This window comes from Rhinichthys klamathensis, unplaced genomic scaffold, assembly GCF_029890125.1.
Source record: "Rhinichthys klamathensis goyatoka isolate OS25496 unplaced genomic scaffold, OSU_Roscu_1.1 h1tg000419l_1, whole genome shotgun sequence".
NCBI lineage: Eukaryota > Metazoa > Chordata > Actinopteri > Cypriniformes > Leuciscidae > Rhinichthys > Rhinichthys klamathensis.
Genome location: NW_026606917.1, coordinates 667,797 through 691,701, shown reverse-complemented (window position 1 = coordinate 691,701; position 23,905 = coordinate 667,797). Strand labels below are relative to the sequence as shown.

At 44.0% G+C, this 23,905-nt stretch overlaps 1 protein-coding gene and 1 long non-coding RNA gene across 4 annotated transcripts in view; one reads left to right on the top strand and one right to left on the bottom strand.

Annotated features, from left to right (window-relative positions):
* cacnb3a (calcium channel, voltage-dependent, beta 3a) overlaps window positions 1-2,456 on the bottom strand; it is a 36,350-nt gene extending 33,894 nt beyond the window's left edge. For all 3 annotated transcript variants that reach the window (XM_056235310.1, XM_056235311.1, XM_056235312.1), the window contains exons 1-2: window positions 2,226-2,456; window positions 700-792 (exon numbers count right to left, since the gene is read on the bottom strand). In XM_056235310.1, coding sequence (XP_056091285.1) covers window positions 700-792; window positions 2,226-2,306 — 174 coding nt within the window. In that variant the 5' untranslated portion in view covers window positions 2,307-2,456. The remainder of the gene's footprint in view (window positions 1-699; window positions 793-2,225) is intronic.
* An 18,873-nt stretch (window positions 2,457-21,329) lies between these two features.
* LOC130070792 (uncharacterized) lies at window positions 21,330-23,607 on the top strand. The gene is made up of 3 exons (XR_008803928.1): window positions 21,330-21,652; window positions 23,338-23,451; window positions 23,575-23,607. It is a non-coding gene; the product is annotated as an uncharacterized LOC130070792 (long non-coding RNA).
* Window positions 23,608-23,905: the final 298 nt, after the last annotated feature.

Here is a 23,905-nt window from a genome sequence, read left to right as displayed (position 1 = left end):
GGCTTTCCAGCGCCTCGCCGGTCCCTCGTCCACCACCTGAACCTCCACCCTTCTTCCATTCGAGCTATCCATCACAGCTCGAGGCTAAATCTTTCGGGGAGGGGGCGTTCTCTCATGAACAGTGCATTTAGTTTCAATCTTAGTTTCCTGTTTCCTTTGTTCCTAGTTTCCCGCCAGTCATCAGTTTCCATGAACACTCATTAATCATCACAGCTGTCTGTTTGTCATTGTCTCATTATCACTGTGTATTTAAGTTTCTCTTTGTGCTCACTTCAGTTGTTCGGTATTGTAGTGTCTTACATGCTGTCCCGATACCTGTTCTTCATCTGTGGATAACTTCAGTTTGTACTTTTGTTTTGGAACCTTTTGAATCTTCATCTTTATCATCTCTCCACCTTAACTTTTTTTTATTATCATGTTATGAAACATACATTATATTATATATTATACCATATAAATGTGCTATGATTATTTTATACAAGATATTAGATGTACAATAGATTCAAATGTTGTAAAAATAAGACATGTTGTCAAATTTTCAGCCTCTATTAAGTCACTTCCCCTAGTCACGACCTCTGTGAAGCAGTGATGCACATACAGTACAGTGACCACTCAAACAACCCCACATGAATACATAATGACAGAAACGCTGGCATCTGTATGAATATGGATGCTCTGATTGATTAAGCGGAGTCCTACCTGTCGTTTGATGAAGCTGGAGGTGGTGTCAGACGAGGTGCTGCCATCTGAGCGTTTAAAACGACCCTTGCGCTTTGGCAACTTTCGTGGTAGCTATATGGAGACAACCACATCAACACAAACAGTCACCCGGTTACAGTAACATCAGACACAAGATGCCCTGTCTGCACTTCATAAAACAGGTGTTGTTTTATCTTGTCTCACTCTTCAGAATTTTTTTTACTAAAACACTCAATTCATATATGGATTAGTTTTACGATCTCTTTAAAAAAATTAACTTTTTGAAAAGTCAAAGTGTCAGTTGCGTAGCTGTCATTAAAAGGACAGAATTCTCTCAGATTTCAACAAAAAGATCTAGCTTTTGTTCTTAACTAACTGCCAGTTGGTCAGACTAGTTCTTAAGATGCAGTCTTAATATACAGTAGTGGACTACTCTACCCAAGACTACTCTAGACTAATATACAGTAGTGGACTACTCTACCCAAGACTACTCTACCTTTAGTCCACCGATACATTATCTTTCTTGTTTTATTTTTTTAGTATTAGACAATATTTCTGTTGGTAAATCCAACCCGGTCACAACTATAGAAAACGTCTACGAGGTGGCGATTTTATATGAATTTACTATCATTGAATGAAAACATGATTTTTAGAAGAAAAAAAAAGTAAGCATGAAGTTCCACTCTTAAACATAAGTTACAGGGTGTAAACAGATTGTACACAAATGTACAAATGAGGTTGTACGAATTCAGACAAATTAGCCACCAGTTCGCCGAAACGTTGCGAAATTGCCTTGAAATTGTATAGGAAAATTCAGGTTAAGATGGTAGTGGTGTTTTGGAAAATGGTCTAAGATGGTCATTAATTGATACAATCTAGTTAGCTGACTGAACAGACACCATTTCCCCAAAATTCGCTTGACGCCAGGCCAGAATGACCAGTATTGTTTCTGGTTCAAGATGGTATACCATAATGACTGTTTTGGACTAACTAATAACCAACTTAGACCTAGAAACCATATTGTTCAAAAACACAGCTACTAGCTTGGTATTTGAAACAGGAATAGGACAGGTGACCATGGGACTTAAGTTGGTTACAGGTGAGAGAGACCCGACCCGACTAGTAAGGGACGGGTTATCCATTTTAATGCCGTTTATAGCCTACGTACCAATCCGTAGAAACTGAAAGAGAAAAGTGTTTGAACAGTAAACACTATGCCTACAGATGCCTGGCCTTAAGGACGAGGCCTTGGTTGTGGAGTGAAATCTCAGGGCGGAGGAAAAACAGGGGAGTTTCGCGGATGGTGGAGGAGCATCAAACATCTTATCAACATCTCGCCTCCGCTCATTAAAAACAACTGCGCGTGTCTGGTTAAAAGCGCGATAAAGGCTATATTACACGGGCAGATTGCGTAGCTGTAGCGCTCTGCGGATATATGAAGGCTTCAATGCACGACAGCTCAACAACAAGTAGCCAAAAATTAACCATTTACGAGAACATATACAAATCCCCCCCAAAAGTCTTACCTGGAAATAGTGCGACTGAGAAGCGCTTTCTACACCAGACAGAGGGTCTGCGGAAGATTTGGACATCTTTACTTGCACCATCTATTTGAGAGCGCAGGGAGGCGGGTGCATGCATGCATTGGCGCTTACTGGAAGAAACGGCGATACGAAATACATATGCCTGCCGAGGAAGAGAGAGTATCACGAGTGAACAGTGACGCCTCTATTTGAACGGTATAAGCAGAGATCCTAAGATATTCCCTCGCGCGGGTTATCATAAACTAAGACAGTAATACAGGTGTCCAAATTAAATGTGTTTGTTTCTAGTGCATGCGCCTTTTGTACTGATGTCTCTGTCTCGCGCGCTACCGTGTGTGTGTGTGTGTGTGTGTGTGTGTGTGTGCTGCCTGCGTTCTCTCTCTCCCTCCCTCTCCCACTCTTTCCCCAGATCGTGCTATATTTGCCACTTGTTCAGTGCTGTCATGCATTGCCGATTGCTTCCAGCAATACAAATTTCCCACCCAAAACTCATTAGACAAAACAAAAGAGTAAAAAAAAAGAACGTAACAGTTGCATTGGAATACTGTTTAATATTCTAAACTTTGAGATTTCTCAAATAAGTAGGGCTATACACTGCATTGGTTTATTACAACAACTTGTCAGGTAATTTCTGATGAAAGCGATGTTTTAAAGTGAACAATTCCTTAGTTTTTTTTTATAGTGCATGAAATGTACAATATTCTGGAGAAATTAGAATAAAAAAAAAATCGCATGGTAATAGGGCAGCCCTAAAAATATTAATATTAATAATATAAGTAGCCTAATGTAGTATAAGTAACATCTTTATAAATAAATACATAAATAATTAGAATTCGAAGCTCATGCAACGCCATTGAGAGTAGGAGTGTGATTTTAGTCGAATTTAAGTTAGTGATTTTCTAATGAAAGTTAATTAAAAAAAGAAAAAAATAATCTGCATCCTGAGTAGTAGACAGACCCTCTCTACACCAATACACCGAACCTTCTTGCCGAAACACCTCTTGCAGCATTGAGAATGAGATTTGAAAGCTCCAGAAGAGGGAAACATTTAAATATCATCAATATTGCCAGTAACAATATAGCCTGTAGTTGACACTAAAGATTCATTCTCTGTGAAGTAAACTATGCCATCTGCTGGCACTTTGGAGCATAGGCTTGGGAGAGCGGGGCAACAACGTAACGCGGGGCCAGTTGTAACACACTTGTTTTAAATACTTCCACACATGCCAACATGACGAAACTAACTTTGTGTATTTACTAGTTGCCATATCAACACTATATAGAGAAATAAATGCGCCAAAATTCAGAAATCTCTGTAATATATCACTGAACATTTATTTGACCATAGCAAAAGTAAATTTCTTGTGTTAATTTTTCATCTATATTTTTTGTGTTTATTTAAAATTAGACAAATCTGATATTATTTGAATCTCTAATATGTTATTATTTAACAGTTTATATAGTTCTCAGTCAGAAGACAAGGGTGCAGTTGCACAGGTGGGGCATGTTGTAACACTGCTTTACAATGTGCCCCTATTAGAACTATTCTATTCTATTCTATTCTATTATTTTATGAAATCTATTGACACAACATGAGACATTTTTTAATAAAGACTGATAGTCAATGTTCAGAAATTATTCATTGTTATTATGTTTTGAACTATGCTGTAGCAGTGTGTTTGTTGTCAAACTCAAAAAATTAGTTTATTTTTAATTATTAAAAAATGCCATTATTTTATATGAAAAAGTTAATGTATTTTATTGAGAAAATATTTTGGTTTTGACTTGTATATTTTTTTTATTAGATCAGATAACATTTTAAGCTGTCACATGGTCATGTACAATGTGCCCCACCTATGGGGCATGTTGTCACATTTCACTTCCATTCTTTTGGGGTATATCAAGAAAAAAGTATACACTGTATTAATAAAACAAAACCACATAATTATACTAGACATGTGGGAAATTAATATGGGGGGAAACAAATACTCTAAACCTCTAAACCCTAAGTAGATTTACACAAAGTAAGAAAGTCAAAAAGCGTTACGTTGTGCCCCGCTCTCCCCTATACCTTAACTTAGATAAGAGTAAGTGTAAGTTTAAAATGGTTTCCCCTGGTAATCTTTAGATTTTTCTCAATCGATTTTAAACATTTGTCCAAACTCAGATCACTGCTCTCAAAACAATTAACACAGTTATCTGAAAACTTTGTAATTGTCCAAAACAGCTTGTAAGTTTTCATTCATTTCATAGAAATTACAAATCAGGCACTGTATGAGATATACAAATGACAGTAAAACTAATCACACTGTTTGTGACAAAAAATGCTGTTTTCGAATTTGTGGTGTATTTCATCTTTAATAAAGGCTTATGAAAGTTTTGCCAGGTTACATTATATGCATTTCTTAAAAGATTGTGTACAATATTATCCAATGTGTTCACAACAGTTCAACCAACCAAAATGTGTAGGCTAGGAAAAACATTTGCAGCTCTTTTTATCGATTTTACAAAAATCACAAACATTTATGTACCATTTTCCCAAACACAACAAACAAAACTCATATTGTATTCTTAAAATACATAGAATATGTATTTTGTTACATTCTGAATTGCACATGGAATGATTTCATGCGGCCCTAAACTGTATCTGCTGGGTTAATAATACACACATAACAGGGAATGTTGTTTTTATAACGGTTTACACAGCTATCACAACTGCATTTATATAAATCTTTTTTTATCAAACATTATTATATACAAATAGAAAAAAGAACAAGAATAGTCATGAGAAGGAGAAACGAAAGAGATGTAGTGGTGGAGAGAGTTGAGGAATGGTGTAATGAGAGGGAGATGAATATATTGGAACAGGTAAAAAAAGATGAAGGGAGAGGAGGAGAGAGTTTAAGAAAAGAAGAGGGCATAGGTAGAATGGGAAAAGGAGGAGAAGAGGTGGGTAAAGTAGAGGGCATTGGTGTAGTGGAAAGAATAAGAGAAAAAATAGTTAGAAGACATGAACAGAAAGGAAGGAGACGGATGGAACAGGAGTGAAGAGACATAGAAGGTATATAGACTTTCAAATGAAATGGGAGTCACACTAATTGACCATGTGACACACCATGGGCTCTTCTTGAGAGAAGCTAGGAAGCAGATCCAAAGTGTGACTATGTGTCACGGTTCATGAATCCACTGTCTCATTCTGCTGTTTTGTGTGTGTATGCGTGTCTGTGTGGGCGTGGTTTTCCAATCCCATTGATTGTCTGTGCCAGCTGCTGTTCATCACCGTTCCCTTTATATGTCAGTAAGATCCTTCTCATGTTGTCAGATCGTTGTGGCTTCCCCGGTGTCGTGTCCTGTTCCGTGTGGCTCTCTCCTTCTCATCGTGTGGATCTTCTTCGTTGTCTTCGCCTTTTGGATTGTTTATTGTTCCTGGTTCCTGAGCACGCTGATCTTCACCACCACTCACCGGATTGCCCATCAACGTCCCTGTGTCACTTCTCCACCTGAGTGTTTGTTCCCGGACCTGTGTTCTGTGTTAGACCTGACCATCTTTAATAAACGTCTTTTTACTTGCAATTGTATCCGAACTGTTTCATCACAGAACGATCTGACCAGCCATGGATGCAGCAAGTGCGGCCAGTCTGAGTGATTTCCTCGCGCACAGCACCACAAGGATGGATCAACAGGGAGAGGAGATCGCAAACACAGGTCGCGCGGTTCAAGCACTCGTGACACAGGTGTCCGAGCTCACCCAACGTCTACAACATCTACATGTTTCCGCTGCGCCGCCCACACCGCCGATTCAGCCCCTCCCGCCGCCACAAGAGAATCTGCCTGAGCCTCGTCTGCCCACGCCTGAGAGCTATTCAGGTGAGCCTGAGTACTGCCGTGCTTTTCTCACAAGATGTTCTATTCACTTTGCGTTGCAGCCACGGACCTTTGCCAACGAACAGTCCAAAGTGGCGTTCGTTTTAACTCTACTATCGGGGAAGGCGGCTCTCTGGGGAACGGCGGTGTGGGAGAACCAGGACATCTGCTGCGCCTCGTTCCAGGCACTCTCCGAGGAGATAAGAAGAGTGTTCGATCGGGCGGTGGCGGGTAAGGAGGCAGCCAGATTACTCGCCGATCTACGCCAAGGTGATGGCTCGGTGTCGGATTACTCCATTCAATTCCGCACCCTGGCTGCAGAGTGCCATTGGAACGAGGAGGCGCAGTGGGACATGTTCCTGCATGGGCTGGCTGACCGCGTCCAGAAAGAGATTTATATCCTGGACCTGCCTAGATCTCTTAATGGTCTAGTGGAGCTGGCGCTGAGGGTCGATTCACGTTTGAATCGCTCGGCGAATCGGGTACGTTCGAGTCCAACCATGGAGGTTCCACGAACCAGCGAGCGGGGCGCGGTCAGCCCAGTTTACGACCATGAGCCCATGCAGGTAGGGAGAGCTCGGCTTTCCCGGGAGGAGAGGGAAAGGCGGAGGTCCCAAGGACTCTGCCTGTACTGTGGCAAGGCTGGCCATTTCCTCTACTCGTGTCCAGTAAAAGAGCAAGCCCGGTAGTAAGTATGAGGCTACTATCGGGTGGGATCTCCGCCGAGAAGTCCTCATCACCATCATCAACCCTCCTCCCGGTAAGACTGAGATGGGCAACCTCAACGCACGCCACTCAAGCACTATTGGATTCGGGAGCAGAGGGTAATTTTATGGATTTCAGTTTTGCATCCAAGCTCCAGATTCCAATCACTTCTCTCACGCACCGCATATCTGTCAACGCACATAACTCGTTGCCAGTGTCATCAACGGGCCTCTCTCCGTTTAAGTGTAGTTTAGGTTACCAGCCACCAATATTTCCCAGTCTGGAATCCGAAGTCGCGGTCCCCTCCGCCCACGCCTTCGTCCAGAGGTGCCGCCGCACTTGGACCAGAGCCCGGGAGACTCTGCTCCAGGTGGGGGGGCGCATGAAGGCCAAGGCCGATCGCCACCGGTCAAAGCCTCCCGTATACGTCGTGGGTCAAAAAGTGTGGCTTTCTACCAAGAACATTCCGCTCCGTGCCGTTTCTAATAAGTTAGCTCCTAAATTTATTGGCCCGTTCCCTGTCACCAAGATCATTAGTCCGGTGGCAGTCCGACTCAAACTTCCTCCGGCGTACAGGAGAATTTGTCCCGCCTTTCATGTCTCTAAAATCAAGCCCGTGTTTTATTCTCCTATTAACCCGCCAGTCCCAGTTCCCCCCCCCGCCGCGACTCGTAGATGGGGAACCTACATATTCGGTACATCGTATTCTGGACTCGAGGCGAAGGGGACGCGGATTTCAGTACTTGGTGGACTGGGAAGGTTACGGTCCGGAGGAGAGAAGTTGGGTGCCTGCTAGAGACATTTTGGATCACTCCCTTATCGATGATTACAATCGACAGGTAAGTGTGGCTGGGAACGTCAGGAGGCGTTCCTAGGGGAGGGGGTACTGTCACGGTTCATGAATCCACTGTCTCATTCTGCTGTTTTGTGTGTGTATGCGTGTCTGTGTGGGCGTGGTTTTCCAATCCCATTGATTGTCTGTGCCAGCTGCTGTTCATCACCGTTCCCTTTATATGTCAGTAAGATCCTTCTCATGTTGTCAGATCGTTGTGGCTTCCCCGGTGTCGTGTCCTGTTCCGTGTGGCTCTCTCCTTCTCATCGTGTGGATCTTCTTCGTTGTCTTCGCCTTTTGGATTGTTTATTGTTCCTGGTTCCTGAGCACGCTGATCTTCACCACCACTCACCGGATTGCCCATCAACGTCCCTGTGTCACTTCTCCACCTGAGTGTTTGTTCCCGGACCTGTGTTCTGTGTTAGACCTGACCATCTTTAATAAACGTCTTTTTACTTGCAATTGTATCCGAACTGTTTCATCACACTATGGCATTCCACTTCTATATTTCGTACTCGTATCGTACTATGATTATACAATAGTTTACATTTCATGTTGAGACAGCCTTAGTGAGAAAAGTTCTGTAAATATCAAAACCTTTTTCAGAAATAATGTTCAAGAACACTGAGGTGGATGTCTAGTTTGTTTTCAATGGATTTAGACCATGTCATTGTTAAACAATACCAACCACAAGGGAAGAGGCCAATGGAGATGTTGAGGCAGAAGAACCATGGATGCATAAGAATATATTCTGTGGTGTAGATTAAATTCTCATCACGGCCAGATGTAAATTAGAGGCGTGATCAGTGGCGTCATGCCCATTCAAAGTGAGGGGGCACGTGCCCCCTCAGATTTTTCCTCCCTGATAATTTTTTATTTCTTCAGTCTTGTTATAATCAGATTCAGCGCGTTGTTCATCTTCAATCCGCAGCGGTGCCGAGCAGAGCGCACGTCAGAAACAGAGGACAGTGTGTGTGTGTGTGTGTGTGTGCGTGCGTGTTCATCTGAGCCTCATTGGTCTGTCACTGCTCGTCAATGTCAGAATATTTGAGATGACCAATCAAATCAAAGTAGGCGGGCTTTATGTTCACAGAAGCTGAGCGCGAATTTTAGCAGTGAGACTCGACGCTTCAGTGTACAGTCAAGTGCGAGATGTAAGTAGCTAAACTAAACATTTCATATTTGACAGTTTTTTTAGTTCATAAATGTTAAACGAATGACAAAAATAATCAGGCACACGAATATACTTTTGTCTAATTTCGCCATTTTGAACTGAAAATAGGCCTATGTAACGTGACTTGTAATGTAATTAGTTCCCTTTCGAACGGTCACTTCGTATTGCGTAGCTATACGCAGTGGGGAAACTCCTTTTCCTCGATTTACTGAAACCTATATGTAAAACGCATTTGCAGCTGCACAGCCAGCACACTGAGCGTCTGGCACGCTCATAGGTTGTGCTGCCGCAACTGCACAACCAATGGCGCGGGCGACTCTGACCTGCAGCCAATGAGCTAGCTCAACGTCAGAGCCCGTCAAGGGGGTGTGGCTTAGCCTATAAAAGACCCCCGAATTCGCCATTATAGCAGATTTTACTCCTTCAGCGACAGTATACATGTCCCTGAGCCTTTTACTGTGAATTCGCCGTCGAACAAGCCTTTCAGCCTGAGCGAGCTTCTCTTCAGCAGACTTCGCCTGCAAGCAGTCGTCTCCTGACGCCGTCTCACCTGTGGCTATCCGGCGACATCCTATATCCTTTCTATTATTGTGTTTGTTTCAGAATGCCTCGTTCATCCTGCGCCACGTGCGGAGGCCGTCTGCACGAGGCAGACCAACACGAGAGCTGCGTTTCCTGCTTGGGTGTCGACCACGCGGAGAATGCACTCTCTGTCGGCGGATGTGCGGCCTGCGACTGCATGCCTATCTCCGTGCTGCGCAATCGGCTAGCTCTCTCTCGAGACGGCGATGCCGCTTCAACCACGCTTCCCATTCCGAGGAAGAAGAAGCGTCGCAGCCAACGGCAACCGGAGGGTATGGAGATTGGTGAACGCACGCCGGCCGCGTCCCCGCGTGCTTCACTTTCTCCGACTCAAACGCCTTCACCGGTCCTGTTCACAGGAGACCAGCGCCCCCCCCCCACACGTGGCGGGCCTCGTCTCCTTCGGCGGATCTCTCGAGCGCGACGACAGCATATCCATCGCCGCTTCTGAGGACGAATGGCCGGGCTCTCTCGACCCCGTCTCCGCTTCTCATCTGTGGCCAGTGGATTAGCGACCAGGACAAACTCCGACGCCGAAATGCTTCGGATCCTGACGAAGGCCGTCGCGGACCTCGAGCTAGAGTGGGCCTCGCCCGAGGAGCCGCCTCGTAGTCGGCTGGATGGATGGTTTCTGGAGGGGCGCCAGCAGGCCCCGCGTCACAAACCGGCGCCATTTTTCCCCGAGGTCCACGAGGAGCTAACCAAGGCCTGGCGCGCTCCATACTCAGCACGTGTGGGATCTACAGTTTCCGCGACGCTCTCCTCCGTGGATGGCGCAGCGGAAAAGGGTTATGAGTCTTTGCCGCCCCTCGAAGAGGCCGTGGCAGCTCATCTTTGCCCGAGCACTGCAGCTAGCTGGCGAGCTAGAGCCGCTCATCCCAACAAACCCTGCCGAAACACCTCAGCCCTCGCTGGACGCGCGTACTCCGCCTCCGGTCAGGCTGCATCGGCCCTGCACACGATGGCCGTGTTGCAGGTCTACCAGGCCAAACTCCTCCGGTCCATGGACGAGACTGGCCTGGACCCGGAGACCTTTCGAGACCTGAGGAGTGCTACAGACTTAGCGCTGCGTGCTACTAAGGCTACAGCACAGGCCATCGGAAGAAACATGGCGAGCTTGGTCGTGCTCGAGCGCCATCTTTGGCTTAACCTCACCGAAATTAAGGACGCCGACAGAACGAGGTTTCTCGACGCCCCGGTGTCCAGCTCCGGGCTCTTCGGCCCGGCGGTGAAAGGATTCTCGGAGAGGTACACAGAGGCACAGAAAGCGTCCCAGGCCATGCGACACTTCTTGCCGAAACGTTCGAGCTCCGCGACCAGCAAGCCCAAGCCGCCGCCTTCGCCTCATCCAGCCAAGCCGGTGAAACAGGCCTCTCAGCCCCGCCCTGCGGCTGATAGCCAACGCCAGCCAAGGCCCGCGAAGCGCTACCCGCTCCCCAGGCGTCAAGGCCCTCGACCCAGCGCCGCGGCCGACCAGGTGCCTCCGAAGTCGTCCTAGCACGGAGAGGAAAGAGAGAGGGCTCGTGTCTCGCGCTAGCCGGACCACCCTCGAAAAAACCGGCAAAACTTCCCACAGCTCCCTGTTCAGTTCAGGCGGCTGGGGATTTTATTATTGTAAACAGGCCCGTAGCAGTGAGCGCGTCTTTGCAAACAAACGCCGTTTTCACGGCGACCCAAATAAAGCACAAAAAGAGTATGTTTCACAATCACATCACACGGGTTCACGGTCCCCCTTCACTAGGCGGCCCCCGCCCTGTTGTAAGACTGAAATCCCCCCGGGCAAAAGCCGGTATAATCAGTCAAACACTCAGTATGTGCACAAATCACAGTGTAAGGGTATCAGGTCCCCCTATGTTAGGCGGTCCCCCCCATTCAGTGTGTCAAGCCCTAGCCACACGGGCGTTGGCCTGGCAAGCCATCCCTGGTGTGTCGAGTTGGGTCATAAACACTATAAAGCGAGGCTACTCGCTCCAATTCGCTCGCAGACCCCCGAAATTCCAGGCGGTTATCGAGACATCGGTGAGAAGCGGCGTGGGTCACGTGCTTCGCACCGAAGTTCAGAATTTATTAGCAAAAGGAGCGATAGAGTCAGTCCCTCCCGCGCTAATGTATTCGGGGTTTTACAGCCGCTATTTTCTAATTCCAAAGAAAGACGGCGGGCTCAGACCCATACTAGATCTGAGACGTTTGAACAGGGCTCTCATGAGACGGCCTTTCAGAATGTTAACACTCAAACAAATTCTCGCGCAAGTTCGCCCGGGGGATTGGTTTGTTTCAATGGATCTGAAAGATGCATACTTTCATATTCAGATCGACCCTCGTCACAGGCCATTCTTGAGATTCGCCTTCGAGGGGAGGGCATATCAATACACCGTTCTGCCGTTCGGTCTGTGTCTGGCACCCCGTACATTCACGAAATGTATGGATGCAGCGCTCTCCCCGCTAAAAAGCCAGGGAGTGCGTGTGCTGAATTATCTCGACGACTGGCTGGTGCTAGCGCAGTCGAGAGACGAACTAATAATTCACAGGGATTTGATTCTCGGCCATTTAAAATGCCTGGGTCTCACAATCAATGTTGCCAAAAGCGAACTGAACCCCAGCCAGACTGTGGTCTTTCTGGGCACGGTTTTGGACTCGGTGACAATGAAAGCGCGGCTCACTCAAGAGCGCGCTATCTGTGCAGACACTGGCAGCCGCATTCAGGGCGTGCGAGCGCGCGCCCCTGAAGAGGTTTCAGAAACTGCTTGGTCTAATGGCAGCCGCATCATCAGTACTCCACATGGGATTACTGCGCATGCGCCCGCTGCAGCACTGGCTGAAACGCCGTGTGCCAACCCATGCATGGCAGTCAGGCAGCCTGCGCATTATGGTGAATCACGGGTGTTTAAGAACACTGATTCCCTGGCGGGCTCAGGACTGGTACCGCGAGGGGGTGACCATGGGGGTAGTTTCCAGGAGGAAGGTGGTTTTTACAGACGCATCCAACCTGGGTTGGGGAGCGCTGCACGAGGGCAGGCCTGCCTCCGGCCTCTGGTCGAGCACGGAGCAGAGCTTACATATCAACTGTCTGGAAATGAAAGCAGTTGGTTTGGCCCTGAAAGCATTTCTGTTAAACCTCAGGGGTCACCATGTCCTGGTCCGTACGGACAACATGTCAGTGGTGGCCTACATAAATCGCCAGGGTGGCATCAGGTCGGGCAACCTGCATGCTATGGCGAGGGACCTCCTCCTATGGGCACAGGCCAACCTGAGCTCCCTGAGAGCAGCGCACATCCCGGGCGTCCAAAATCTGGGCGCGGATATGCTCTCACGGGGCAACACTCCCCTAAGCGAGTGGTCTCTGAACCCTCAGACGGTCAGTCTGATATGGGAGAGATTCGGCGAGGCCGAAATCGACCTTTTCGCCTCGAGAGCCAACACCCACTGCAGGGTGTTTTTCTCGAAGAACAGGGACGCGCTGGCCCATCCCTGGCCCAACCGCCCCCTTTATGCTTTCCCCCCCATCTCGATGGTCCCACAAGTCATCGAACGGGTCAGGGAGAGCGGATGCCCAGTCCTTCTGGTGGCTCCTCTCTGGAAATCCAGACCATGGTTTCCGGAGCTGGTTCAGCTGTCAGACACGGTCCCCTGGCCCGTTCCAATGAGGAGGGACCTCCTCACACAGGCCAAAGGGACGATATGGCACCCCCGACCCGATTTATGGGCCCTCCATGTGTGGCCCCTAAACGGGTACCCGGGGGCCTTCCTGACAAGGTCTTAAGCACTATCTCTGAAGCAAGGGCCCCGTCTACTAGGCGTCTTTATGCTTTGAAGTGGTCGGGTTTTTCCAGCTGGTGCTCGAAAAATCGAGTTGACCCAGAGTCATGTGAGGTATCGGTGGTACTCTCCTTCCTGCAGGAGCTACTGGACGCGGGCCGCACCCCGTCCACGCTCAAAGTTTATGTGGCAGCCATCGCAGCGCATCATGCGTTGGGGGCTGGTCAATCACTGGGAAGAAATGACCTGGTGGTAAGATTTCTGAAGGGCGCTAGGAGAATTAACCCCTCCAGGCCCCCATCAGTACCTCCCTGGGACCTCTCCACGGTCCTCAGGGCCCTGAAGGGGCCGCCTTTTGAACCGCTCCGGTCGGTGGATCTAAAACCACTCTCGCTTAAGACTGCTCTCCTGTTGGCATTGGCATCTATCAAGCGAGTGGGAGATCTGCAGGCCCTTTCTGTGAGTCCGGCATGTTTGGAGTTTGGAGCGGATGACTCCAGAGTCATTCTCAAACCCAGGCATGGTTACATACCCAAGGTGCTCTCAACGCCGTTTAGAGCGCAAGTTATCACGCTATTAGCCCTTCCCCCTTCTGCTGAGGATGGGGAGGTTAATCTTCTCTGCCCTGTTAGGGCGCTGAGAGTCTATCTGGAGCGTTCTGCGTCTTTTAGACAGTCAGAACAGCTGTTTGTCTGCTTTGGTGGCCGATCTAAGGGTGGTCCAGTTACCAAGCAAAGACTGTCTAGATGGATAGTGGATGCCATTTCTATGGCTTATACTTCAGTGGGTCAGGTTTGCCCTATAGGTGTCAGGGCCCATTCGACTAGAGGCATGGCCTCGTCATGGGCGTGGTCATCTGGGTTTCCCATTCAAGATATTTGTGATGCGGCGGGCTGGTCCTCGCCTTCCACATTTATGAAGTTCTATAATATGGAGGTGCCTTCCCTGCAGGCGAAGGTTCTTTCAGTATGATTAAGACTCGATGCTGTCTGGTCTTGTCTACAAAAAATTACTGTGCATAATCACATACATACATATATAAAACCCGCTTAGGCCGGTTATGAATTGTACTAATAATCCCGACAGTGTCGGGGTTTGTTAGCATATTCTGTTGGTTGTTACTGACTCTTATATATTATTCAGGCCTGACAGTGTCTGGTCTGTTATATATATATTTATTTATTGGGTTCTGGCTTGTTCTGTTAGCTCAGGGGGCCTGAGTTGCAGTGCAACCAGTTACTAAGGGTGCGGCGTTTTACAGGGCGTCCCCACTGCGTATAGCTACGCAATACGAAGTGACCGTTCGAAAGGGAACTACTCGGTTACTATCGTAACCTCAGTTCCCTGAGAGAGGGAACGAGTATTGCGTAGCCGGCCGCATTTAGTAACTGGTGAAGTTGTCGCTTCAGTCGTTTAAACCTGCTATAATGGCGAATTCGGGGGTCTTTTATAGGCTAAGCCACACCCCCTTGACGGGCTCTGACGTTGAGCTAGCTCATTGGCTGCAGGTCAGAGTCGCCCGCGCCATTGGTTGTGCAGTTGCGGCAGCACAGCCTATGAGCGTGCCAGACGCTCAGTGTGCTGGCTGTGCAGCTGCAAATGCGTTTTACATATAGGTTTCAGTAAATCGAGGAAAAGGAGTTTCCCCACTGCGTATAGCTACGCAATACTCGTTCCCTCTCTCAGGGAACTGAGGTTACGATAGTAACCGAGTAGTTTACTGTCATTGTGAGGGGAAAAGACGTTTTCATTGTTAGGCACAAGATTAATAATGAATGTGTAGGCTACATATTGAGAATTAATATAGTACAATTTGTAGCCTTAAGTAAATTAAAAAAGCTCAGCTTTAGGAGGGGAAGGCAAGATCAGGAGACTGAGAGAAAAAGAAAGAGTGATGGATAAGAAGTGAGAGCAGGTATTGACAAATAATCTGCCCACTGACATGGTTTTAAAGCTAACGTATTTCTTATCCTTTTTTTGGCCTTCAAACGTCTTGAAATGCACATATCAGAGAAATAAAAAATTTGAACCCCCTACCCACCTCAAATTTAGGACCTCTGTGATTATAAAGCCCTGTCTACGGCCCTGTATTAGGCATAAGATCAATAATGAATGTGTACTGTGAATGAATTTAATAAACTTACCTAGCTTTCCTAGTAGCTTTCAGTAAATAAATTCGTCTGAGAAAATGATGCATAAATCAACCTATCAGTTGACCCTATGTTTACTTTCTTCACTGACAGACAAAAATGAAAAGCCTATCAGTCAAAGCTCAACTTTAGGAGTTTTTTTGGCCTTCAAAACATCTTATAATGCACATATAAGATACAACTTAGTCCTCAGATAGAGGAGGGTTGCTGCTAGCTCCGTTAAGGTATTTCTGTCCCTCCCAAACTGCATTGAAATAGTATGTTTCGCAGCCAGAATTAAAAAAATTTCAGGGGGAGAAACCCCCTGACCCCTCCTAACATGATCCATATCACCCGTCAGAAAACAATTGCAACGTCTCAGATTGTGCCCCCCCAGAATTTTGGCTTGCATGACGCCCCTGGGCGTGATCAATACAGTTCAGTGATTGCAGTACTGTACAACAATAAACATTTGCTGCATGATTGTACATGTCATTTTTTATGGGGGGGAAACATATCCTATATAACAAAACTCCTCATTAACTGAAGAACTTTACGATAAACATGCATTTTCAATAGTGTATTTATGTGTTATAAAATCAATAGAGAACACATCTGTAGTTTTGATGATAGCATTTACTTTTAATAAACATTGCCAGTATTAAAGACTCATCTACAAATTCATTTGTCGCCTGAATGACTCCCAGAACAGCATTCTTATGCTGCAAATCCTAGGTTTAGTGCCATTCGATACCAATCATCACTATGGAAAGACTGGTATAAGTGTCTTTTATAGCATTGTTATGATGCAAATCCTTAGTGCCATACGATACCAATCATCACTATGGAAAGACTGGTAAAGTGTCTTTTATAGAAATGCCGTATTGTAGGTTTAAAAAAAATATATCTATATTTTTATATCTTTGTATAGACGAATCCGGCGAAACTACCGGAAGTAAGCGGGCGCCATTACTGAGCTGTTGCTGGGTAGCGTTGCGCCAATGCCTCCTATTGTTTTAGTTGCAACTTGCGTCCACTGGAATAAACAGCCCGCGATTTACGACTGTCACTAACGTTACAACTTTTATAATGTCGAGTGGGAAAACATGTTCCGGTTTAAATTGTTTCAATGGCAGCAGTAAAGGGCGCATTGGGGGCAGTAACGTTAGTAACATGTCTGTTGTTAATGTTTGATTTGCTTGACTGTGACAGAATTTTAAAAAAATAACAAATTAAAATAACAAATTAAATTAAATTAAATATAATGCAGTTTTTGTTATAATAACAATTATTTAATTACATAAGTAAAAAATATAATAAATATGTAATATAGTGCTCAGCAAAATCTCCTCTCTAGCTATTTTTTCTATTCAATTAACATGCTATGGTCATTAAATGGCTTTCCTGAGCTAAATGTAACGTTATGTGACATAATTGTTCTCCTGCTGTTATATTGACCTCTTTCCATGGTTTAAAAACACTAATTTGTTGATATTATGTATACTTTCTAGCTGTACCTTACCCTTGCCTTTTGCAATGTGAAAATGAGATAAATAATGGACACAAATGAAAAACATGAATTCGTTTATTTGATGTCATTCATTTATTTATTGTTGCCAAATGGACAGATCTTTTTATAGTTTCCTCGTTAGCTAACGTTAGCCTAGCTGGCTTGCCAAGCTATTTTCATAAATCTGTAAGATCGTTTGTACCTTCATCTGTGACTGGAGGCCACTGTCTAACATCATCAACCCAACAAGTTATTCTGCCTGGCTGTAGCTGTCATCGAGGGTGCGTTATCACGGAGGTTTGTTTACATACCGGTAACAGCTCAGTAATGGCGTTGCCACAAGATGGCAGCCTACACAGAACGCTCGTCGGATTCGTGTATATGTATCCGTTTTATCTGGTTTTATGTATGTTGCATGTTATGTCTGTGCATTCTGAATGGACCAAGAGTCAGGAAATAGAGTTGATGATGATGATGATGAAAGGCTCAAGAGGGACTTTTATTTTGAAACCATATTCTGTCTATCTGCTCTGTCACTGCGATCTGTTCGAGCCGAGCCGCCAGCTGAAAGGATATTCCAGTTTGTTCGTGGTGATTGCTGCAAATAACATCAAGGTGTTAGTCCTTGACCTCAAAGTTAAGCCATTTGCGTTATATTTGGGTTTACAGTGTTCAGACTGAACTGTACTGTATTTAATCTCTGTGACATACATGCATGCTCGACATGCTTGCGACGGTTCTGTTATTCAGATAGTTAATTTTATTTAATGTGTGATTATTCATTCTTTATGAAGTTGCAGATCAATGTTGTTCCTAATTATGTGATATTAATCTGTATTCTGTCATATTACCGAATGAGTGATTAGCGTTAAGTTCCATTAAATGCTGCTCAGTTAGGCCACGATTCTATCCGTATCACTAAATGTTATTAATGGCAACTTATCGCTTAAAGGAATAGTTCACATAAAAATGAAAATTCTGTCATCATTTACTCACCCTCAAGTTGTTTGAAACCTGTATGAATTTCTTTCTTCTGCTGAACACAAAAAATATTTGAAGAATGTCTGAAAGTTGATTGACCCCATTGACTGTCCATCAACTGTCTGGTTAATGATATTATACTATCAGATCTCTCTCTCTCTGTAAAACCCAGACCAGTTCAGTTATAAGATTGACAATGCCTTTACTGCAGATGGTCTTAACCTGTTGCATCAGTCTTACCCACTAGAACAGCTACAATGGAAGTGCAAACATCTGCGAGGTCTCCCAATTCGAATGCTTACTGAAGTCCTGCCTTTTCTTCTCATCGGTTCCAATCAGCCCCATCTCATCACTCCTGCACCAGCTGCAGTTCATACACTCCTAGGATGGACGCTTCAGAGTTAACTTATCCCACATTGGTTCCTAAACTACAGTGTCACCTTACCCGCCAGAGGATCCACTTCCGCTTTAATCCCCCATCAGAGCCCCATTTTGGTGGAGTTTGGGAGAGGGAGGTGAGATCTGTTAAATCGGCTTTGTACAAAGTTTTGGGTTCACAGTCAGTTCCCTTGGGGTATGTGTCATCAGACGTGGCAGATTCTGACCCAGTGGGGCCAAATAGTCTACTTATGGGGTGGCCCAATGGGTCTCTGCCTCAAGTCGTTAACCCAGAATCGGAGACAATCCCAGGTCCTAGCTGACTGATTCTGGTCCAGGTTCATAAGGGATTATCTTCCTAGCCACCAAAACTCTGCAGAAATAGCAAGCCTCCCCACCTGACTTGAAAGAGAAAACATTTGTTATGATTGTAGACCGCCAGCTACCTTGAGGCTTATGACCTATGGGACAGGTCATCAAGACCCACCCAAGCCCAGATGGTCATATTAGGTCAGCTGATGTGGAGATAAAGGGCCAAGTTTATACTAGACTGGTAGCTCACTTGGTCATCCTGCCAGCCTTACCAAAGGATGGACTTAATGCCCCCAACCCTGATTATTTGAGTCACCTTTCATGAAAGCAATCATGTAACCATTACAGATTTGTGCAAAACTTTTGCGAAATTTTCTAAATGTCAATAAAAAACTTTTGCGAAATGACGGCGTTTCCATTAACTGATGTTTTGCGACTGAAACGCAATTTTTTCCTTTCGCAATAAGTCATTCCAATAATTATGGCAACCGATGTTGGGATGGGTTTACATATAGGCAATCACAGCCACCGCACTAGCCATATTTTTAACCGAAGGAGACGTAGGTGTGTTATCCAACATTAATGGCAGGGAAAGACATGGAAACATATGAGGTGTTTCTCCCTCATATCTGCTTCGAGGTCTTGATTGTGGCATTGCTTTGTGGTTTAGAATCCAGTTTTCCCATCATTCTTTTGTCTTTTATGCGTTTAATAAAGAACTCCGTCTCATCCTCTGTCCAAACATACTGCGCCATCTACGTCAGGTGTCCTGTAAATGCGCAAAAACTGTTTCCATTGCAGTTTTGCGAAATATTCCTTTTTCCTGAAAAACCACCTCATGCGACTGTAAAAACGTGTTCGTGTTCGTCATCTGGCTTTCTTAGGAGGACATCACCAGCCCCACTCCGGACCCAGAGCCCAGCCAGCCGCCCTGCATGAGCTTATGCCAGAGCCCAGAACAGACATGGAGCTCAAACCTGCGTAATGTCCTTCGGCCTTGGCAAGGGGATCCCCTGGCTCTGCCTCCAGCCGCTGAACTTGCCTCGGTTCATCGACCAGTCGGCTCAACCTTGACTCCTCCCTCCCTCGGCTTCATCTGGGGCTGTAGTCCTTATGGCTCCACCGGGCTCCCTCGTTTCTGCAGCTCCGCCTTGGTCAGACGGCTCCACCTCTGTCCTCAGTCCCACCAGCTCCGTCGTATAGTATAGTATATTATAGTATAGTGTAGTATAGTATGGTAAGCAGTCCGTGCAGAAAAAAGTAGAAAAAAACATCTAAACATTTCGATCACACAATGACAAAAACACTTTTTATTTTGGTGGCATTTGCCAATTTGCTGACACAATAACTAGGTTTTGAAGCATTAATTAAATGCTTTGGGTGAGTTACTACATTTTGCAGACACGCAATAGAGTTCTGATCTTCCAGCAAACAGTTGTGACAATTGAGCTTGCAGTTTAGAGAATGTTAAAGGGGTCATGACATGTTTTTTTGTTTTGTTTTATTATGTTCTCTTAGGTGCAATTATAGTACTATAGTTTTTTTTTTTTTTTTTTTTACTTAAAAAATGCGGTGATTTATGACCTTTTCCCACCATGTTGCTCACCTCTGATTCAAACAGTCTGTTTTTGAGGCGTTTCCCCTTTAAGAGTTCAGTGTTAACGCCAGTGTTGTGCAAGTTACTTCCAAACTGTAATACATTATATATTAGGCTACTTGTTACTGTTATTTAAAAGTAATTCATTACCTTACAATATTACTGTCTCAGAATTGTAATGCGTTACATTACTCCTGTATTACTTTTGAGTTACTTTCACCAAAATAACTATACAGAAGTAGAACTTAACATTCTAAATGACTAGGGCTGTAACGATATGCGATATGAAACCGAAATCGCGGCACTCAGATCCACGAACCTGCAGAATCGCGACACACCCCTTCCAACTCCCAGCGTTATCCATACCGTCCGGATCCAATGCTACCACATCTTTAAATTACTATTATTATTTGAAGTTAACTTAACATTATAAAATACGTAGACCTACACCACAAAACTAGTTGAGGATAAATTATTTAAAATTTGGGAATTCCAGCATTATGGACATGACATTTGCAGTCAAAACTTGAAATATAAATTCTCAGAAAATGCATTAATACCAAAATATTGAAACGTCTGTTTATCCATAGGCTCCTCCCTGAAAGAAGTCCAGACATTAGAAAAATATCAGTCTACACATGCGTTTTATATTTAATATTAGGGAAATAGACAGTCATGCGTGACAAAAAAAATCTTTAACTTTTAGGAGGCAACGATTTTTGTTGTTGTAATTCTGTGAATTACACTGCGCAAATCGGATGAAGAAGGGTTGGCTCTCCACAGAACATAAAATATTCATTTTATTTTATTTTCGTGTTCGCATTTATGAGGAAAAAACAATGTTACAGACGTGACAGTTCTGCATTACGGACGCGACCGCTGAAGCGGCACTAAAAGACTGCTTTAAAACGTTCAGACCTTCCCAGCGGGCACCTTGACGTCAATTTGACATCAACAAATAGTCAAGATTTTGACCACCATGTATAACATGCATGAATATGCATATTTTCATTATATTTTGTAATTATTTCCTTGCGGTTGTAAAGAGGCCAAACAAAGGTATCAATCTGACATGTTTTTTCTGGTCCCTATATCTCAGGTCAATATCATTGACATTAAATCGATGTTGATTTGACGTCAGGAAATAAAACGTCAATTTGATGTGAAATGTATATCAAAACAATGTCTGAAAAAGTATATTTATTACTCACTGTAAATCAATGCGACTAATTTTCAACATCTAAAAGACCTAGCCTGAATGATCTTGAAAGTTGTAGGCCTAATAGGTCTATGTATTTTGCATTTTTATTTTATTTAAATCCTAGCAAGTTTATATTCAGTTCACGATTAAAATGACAGCAGACACTATAATTGCACATACTATAAAAGGTACATTTAATCTGATATTGAAGCTGATTTTTTAAATAATCATCATGGACTACAAATTGACTACAAAAAGACGTCACATCCTGGCCATATCGCGCGGAAAAGTAGAAGATCTGCATAACCGCCCTCACACGTCTGCTCAACTGCCAGAGAAAAGAGATCGTCAATTTCAATTTCAAAAAATCCTTCTCTTTCAAATCCTGGTAAGTAACCAGCTAGCATGCTATTGTTGTTATGTTAATACACATCTTATACACAGGCTACTTAATCTTAATGGGTGTAATTTTCAGAACTATGTCGAATAATTTCAAAGCCTTTACCCGAGCGAGTTAGCTAGCTAATTTAACCTGAGGTTAGCTTAACTGTAACGTTAGCTTAACTGTAACGTTTACATTCTGGTATGATGGAAGAAGTGTCTTCCTGTCTGCCATCGTATGATTTTAACAGTGTGAGTGTGGAAAAATGTCGATTTTACTGGTTTTCTGAGGCCAAACCGACGATATTTACTTTCGATTCGAATTTGTTCGTTTAAAAGTGGACATTTCAAGCTTTAGCCTACATAGGCTATATTTTGCGATCCGGTTCACAGAGACCATAAAACATTGGGAAACATTGCCAAGCATACCTGTCAAGTTTTGGATTTAAAAATAAGGGAAATTTTCCGGCGCCCACCGCGAGCAGTCCCACCACCCCAACCAAGCTACAGTATCCCTTACATGTTAAGACAGGTGTTATAGCCTAAATGAAAACACACACACACACACACACACATATATATATATATATATATATATATATATATATATATATATATATATGTATGGTATAGCCTATATAGGTACATTAAGAGCATTATTTAAAGGCTTATTTGCATATTTTCTGTTCATTTAACATTGCTTGTCTTTACATTTACATTTTATTTTCATTCCACACATTATTTTCATTTCATATTGCTTTTCTTTTACAGTTTTTCTTTACATTTGCAGTTGTTCTTATCATTTCACATAACTTTTCTTTACTCTTTTAGTGAGTTATTGAACAAATTTGTTGCAGACTTTGTAATTAACTGTTTTGGAAGGAGTGTATTTGTGGGCTGGGCCAGAGTGGTTAATTTTACATGAGAGTAGAGCAAACAGTTCTGTTGTCTAACGTCATCCTATTCTCTGTAACAATCTTTCGTACCATGCTAAACACCCTTTCTCGTGTTGACATACATCATTCCTTCCCCGTGTGAGATGCTAAAGTCACAGTTACAAAACGCGTGACTGTCCCCCACCCTGCTCCTCTTCAGAAAAGTAAATTCGCTATCCCATTGATCGATCGCGGTATTTAGTACATGAGGGTTTTTTTTTTTTTTTGGCAGGAGTGGCTTGCTCTGTCATAGCGTCCATCATCCGACTCTGTTTTTGTTTGTTTTTTGTTTCCCCCGCGTTGTCACTCATCATCTGACCTCACACACTAACCTCGCGACAACTGCCACCTACAGTAGGCTACCTGTAGTTATCGCGAGGCTAGTGACAGAGCTCAGATTGGGAATGTTTTTTTTTTTTTTTTACTCCGCCCGGGGTATTATTATTTTTCAATAACGCAGGTTAAAATACGGGAGATTTACGGGAAAATCCTAATACGGGAGGACGGCGGGAAAGAATGGTAAAATACGTGACTTTCCCGGCCAAAACGGGATACTTGACAGGTATGTTGCCAAGTCTATGCGAATAATCTTGAAAAAATTATGTTCTTGTAACTTAGTGGTAATAAAATATCCATATTATAACTAATTACTCTTGAATTGTATTTTTTTTAAGAAATGTTTATTTTAATAAGGACAAATTAACAATGAGTTTAAAATGATATCCTAAGCATGTGAAATTTTTTCAATTTTTTTCAGCGTACCAGCACCAGATCTGTCACAGATTTGAATAAGAGGTTGCAATGGTAGCCATCCATATAACGTTACTGTCCTATGACATTTTACATATTCCTTTCCCAATGGAAGAGAAAAGTAAGTGTGTTCTTAACAAAAATAGCTGCTGCATTGAATTATTATTATTTTTTTAAATGCAATAATAAAAAACTGATTGTACAGAATATTATGTAATATTGCTCTCTTTGGTCTGACATTCAGAGTTCCAAAAGCGACTCCGCTTCAACAGCTTAAAGGCCATGGTGCAGGTTAAACACCACTGTCGATTAATGGGTACATAAAGCAGTTAAGATATGTATATAAAGTTAGAAATGTCTCCAAAATTGTGTTAAAGTCCAGTTTTTGACGTTTTTGGTTAGTAACGGTTATTTTTTTACGCGACTCGGCGATGACGTCACATGAGGTAGACGCAGGCAGCGGCGCGCTTGGTTTAGTTACAGTTCTGATGGTTCACAGCCGAGGAGATCGATGTTCTCGTCAGGGCCGTAAAATAAAGAGAAGTGACATTGGGCCGGGGATGGGACAAACCCAC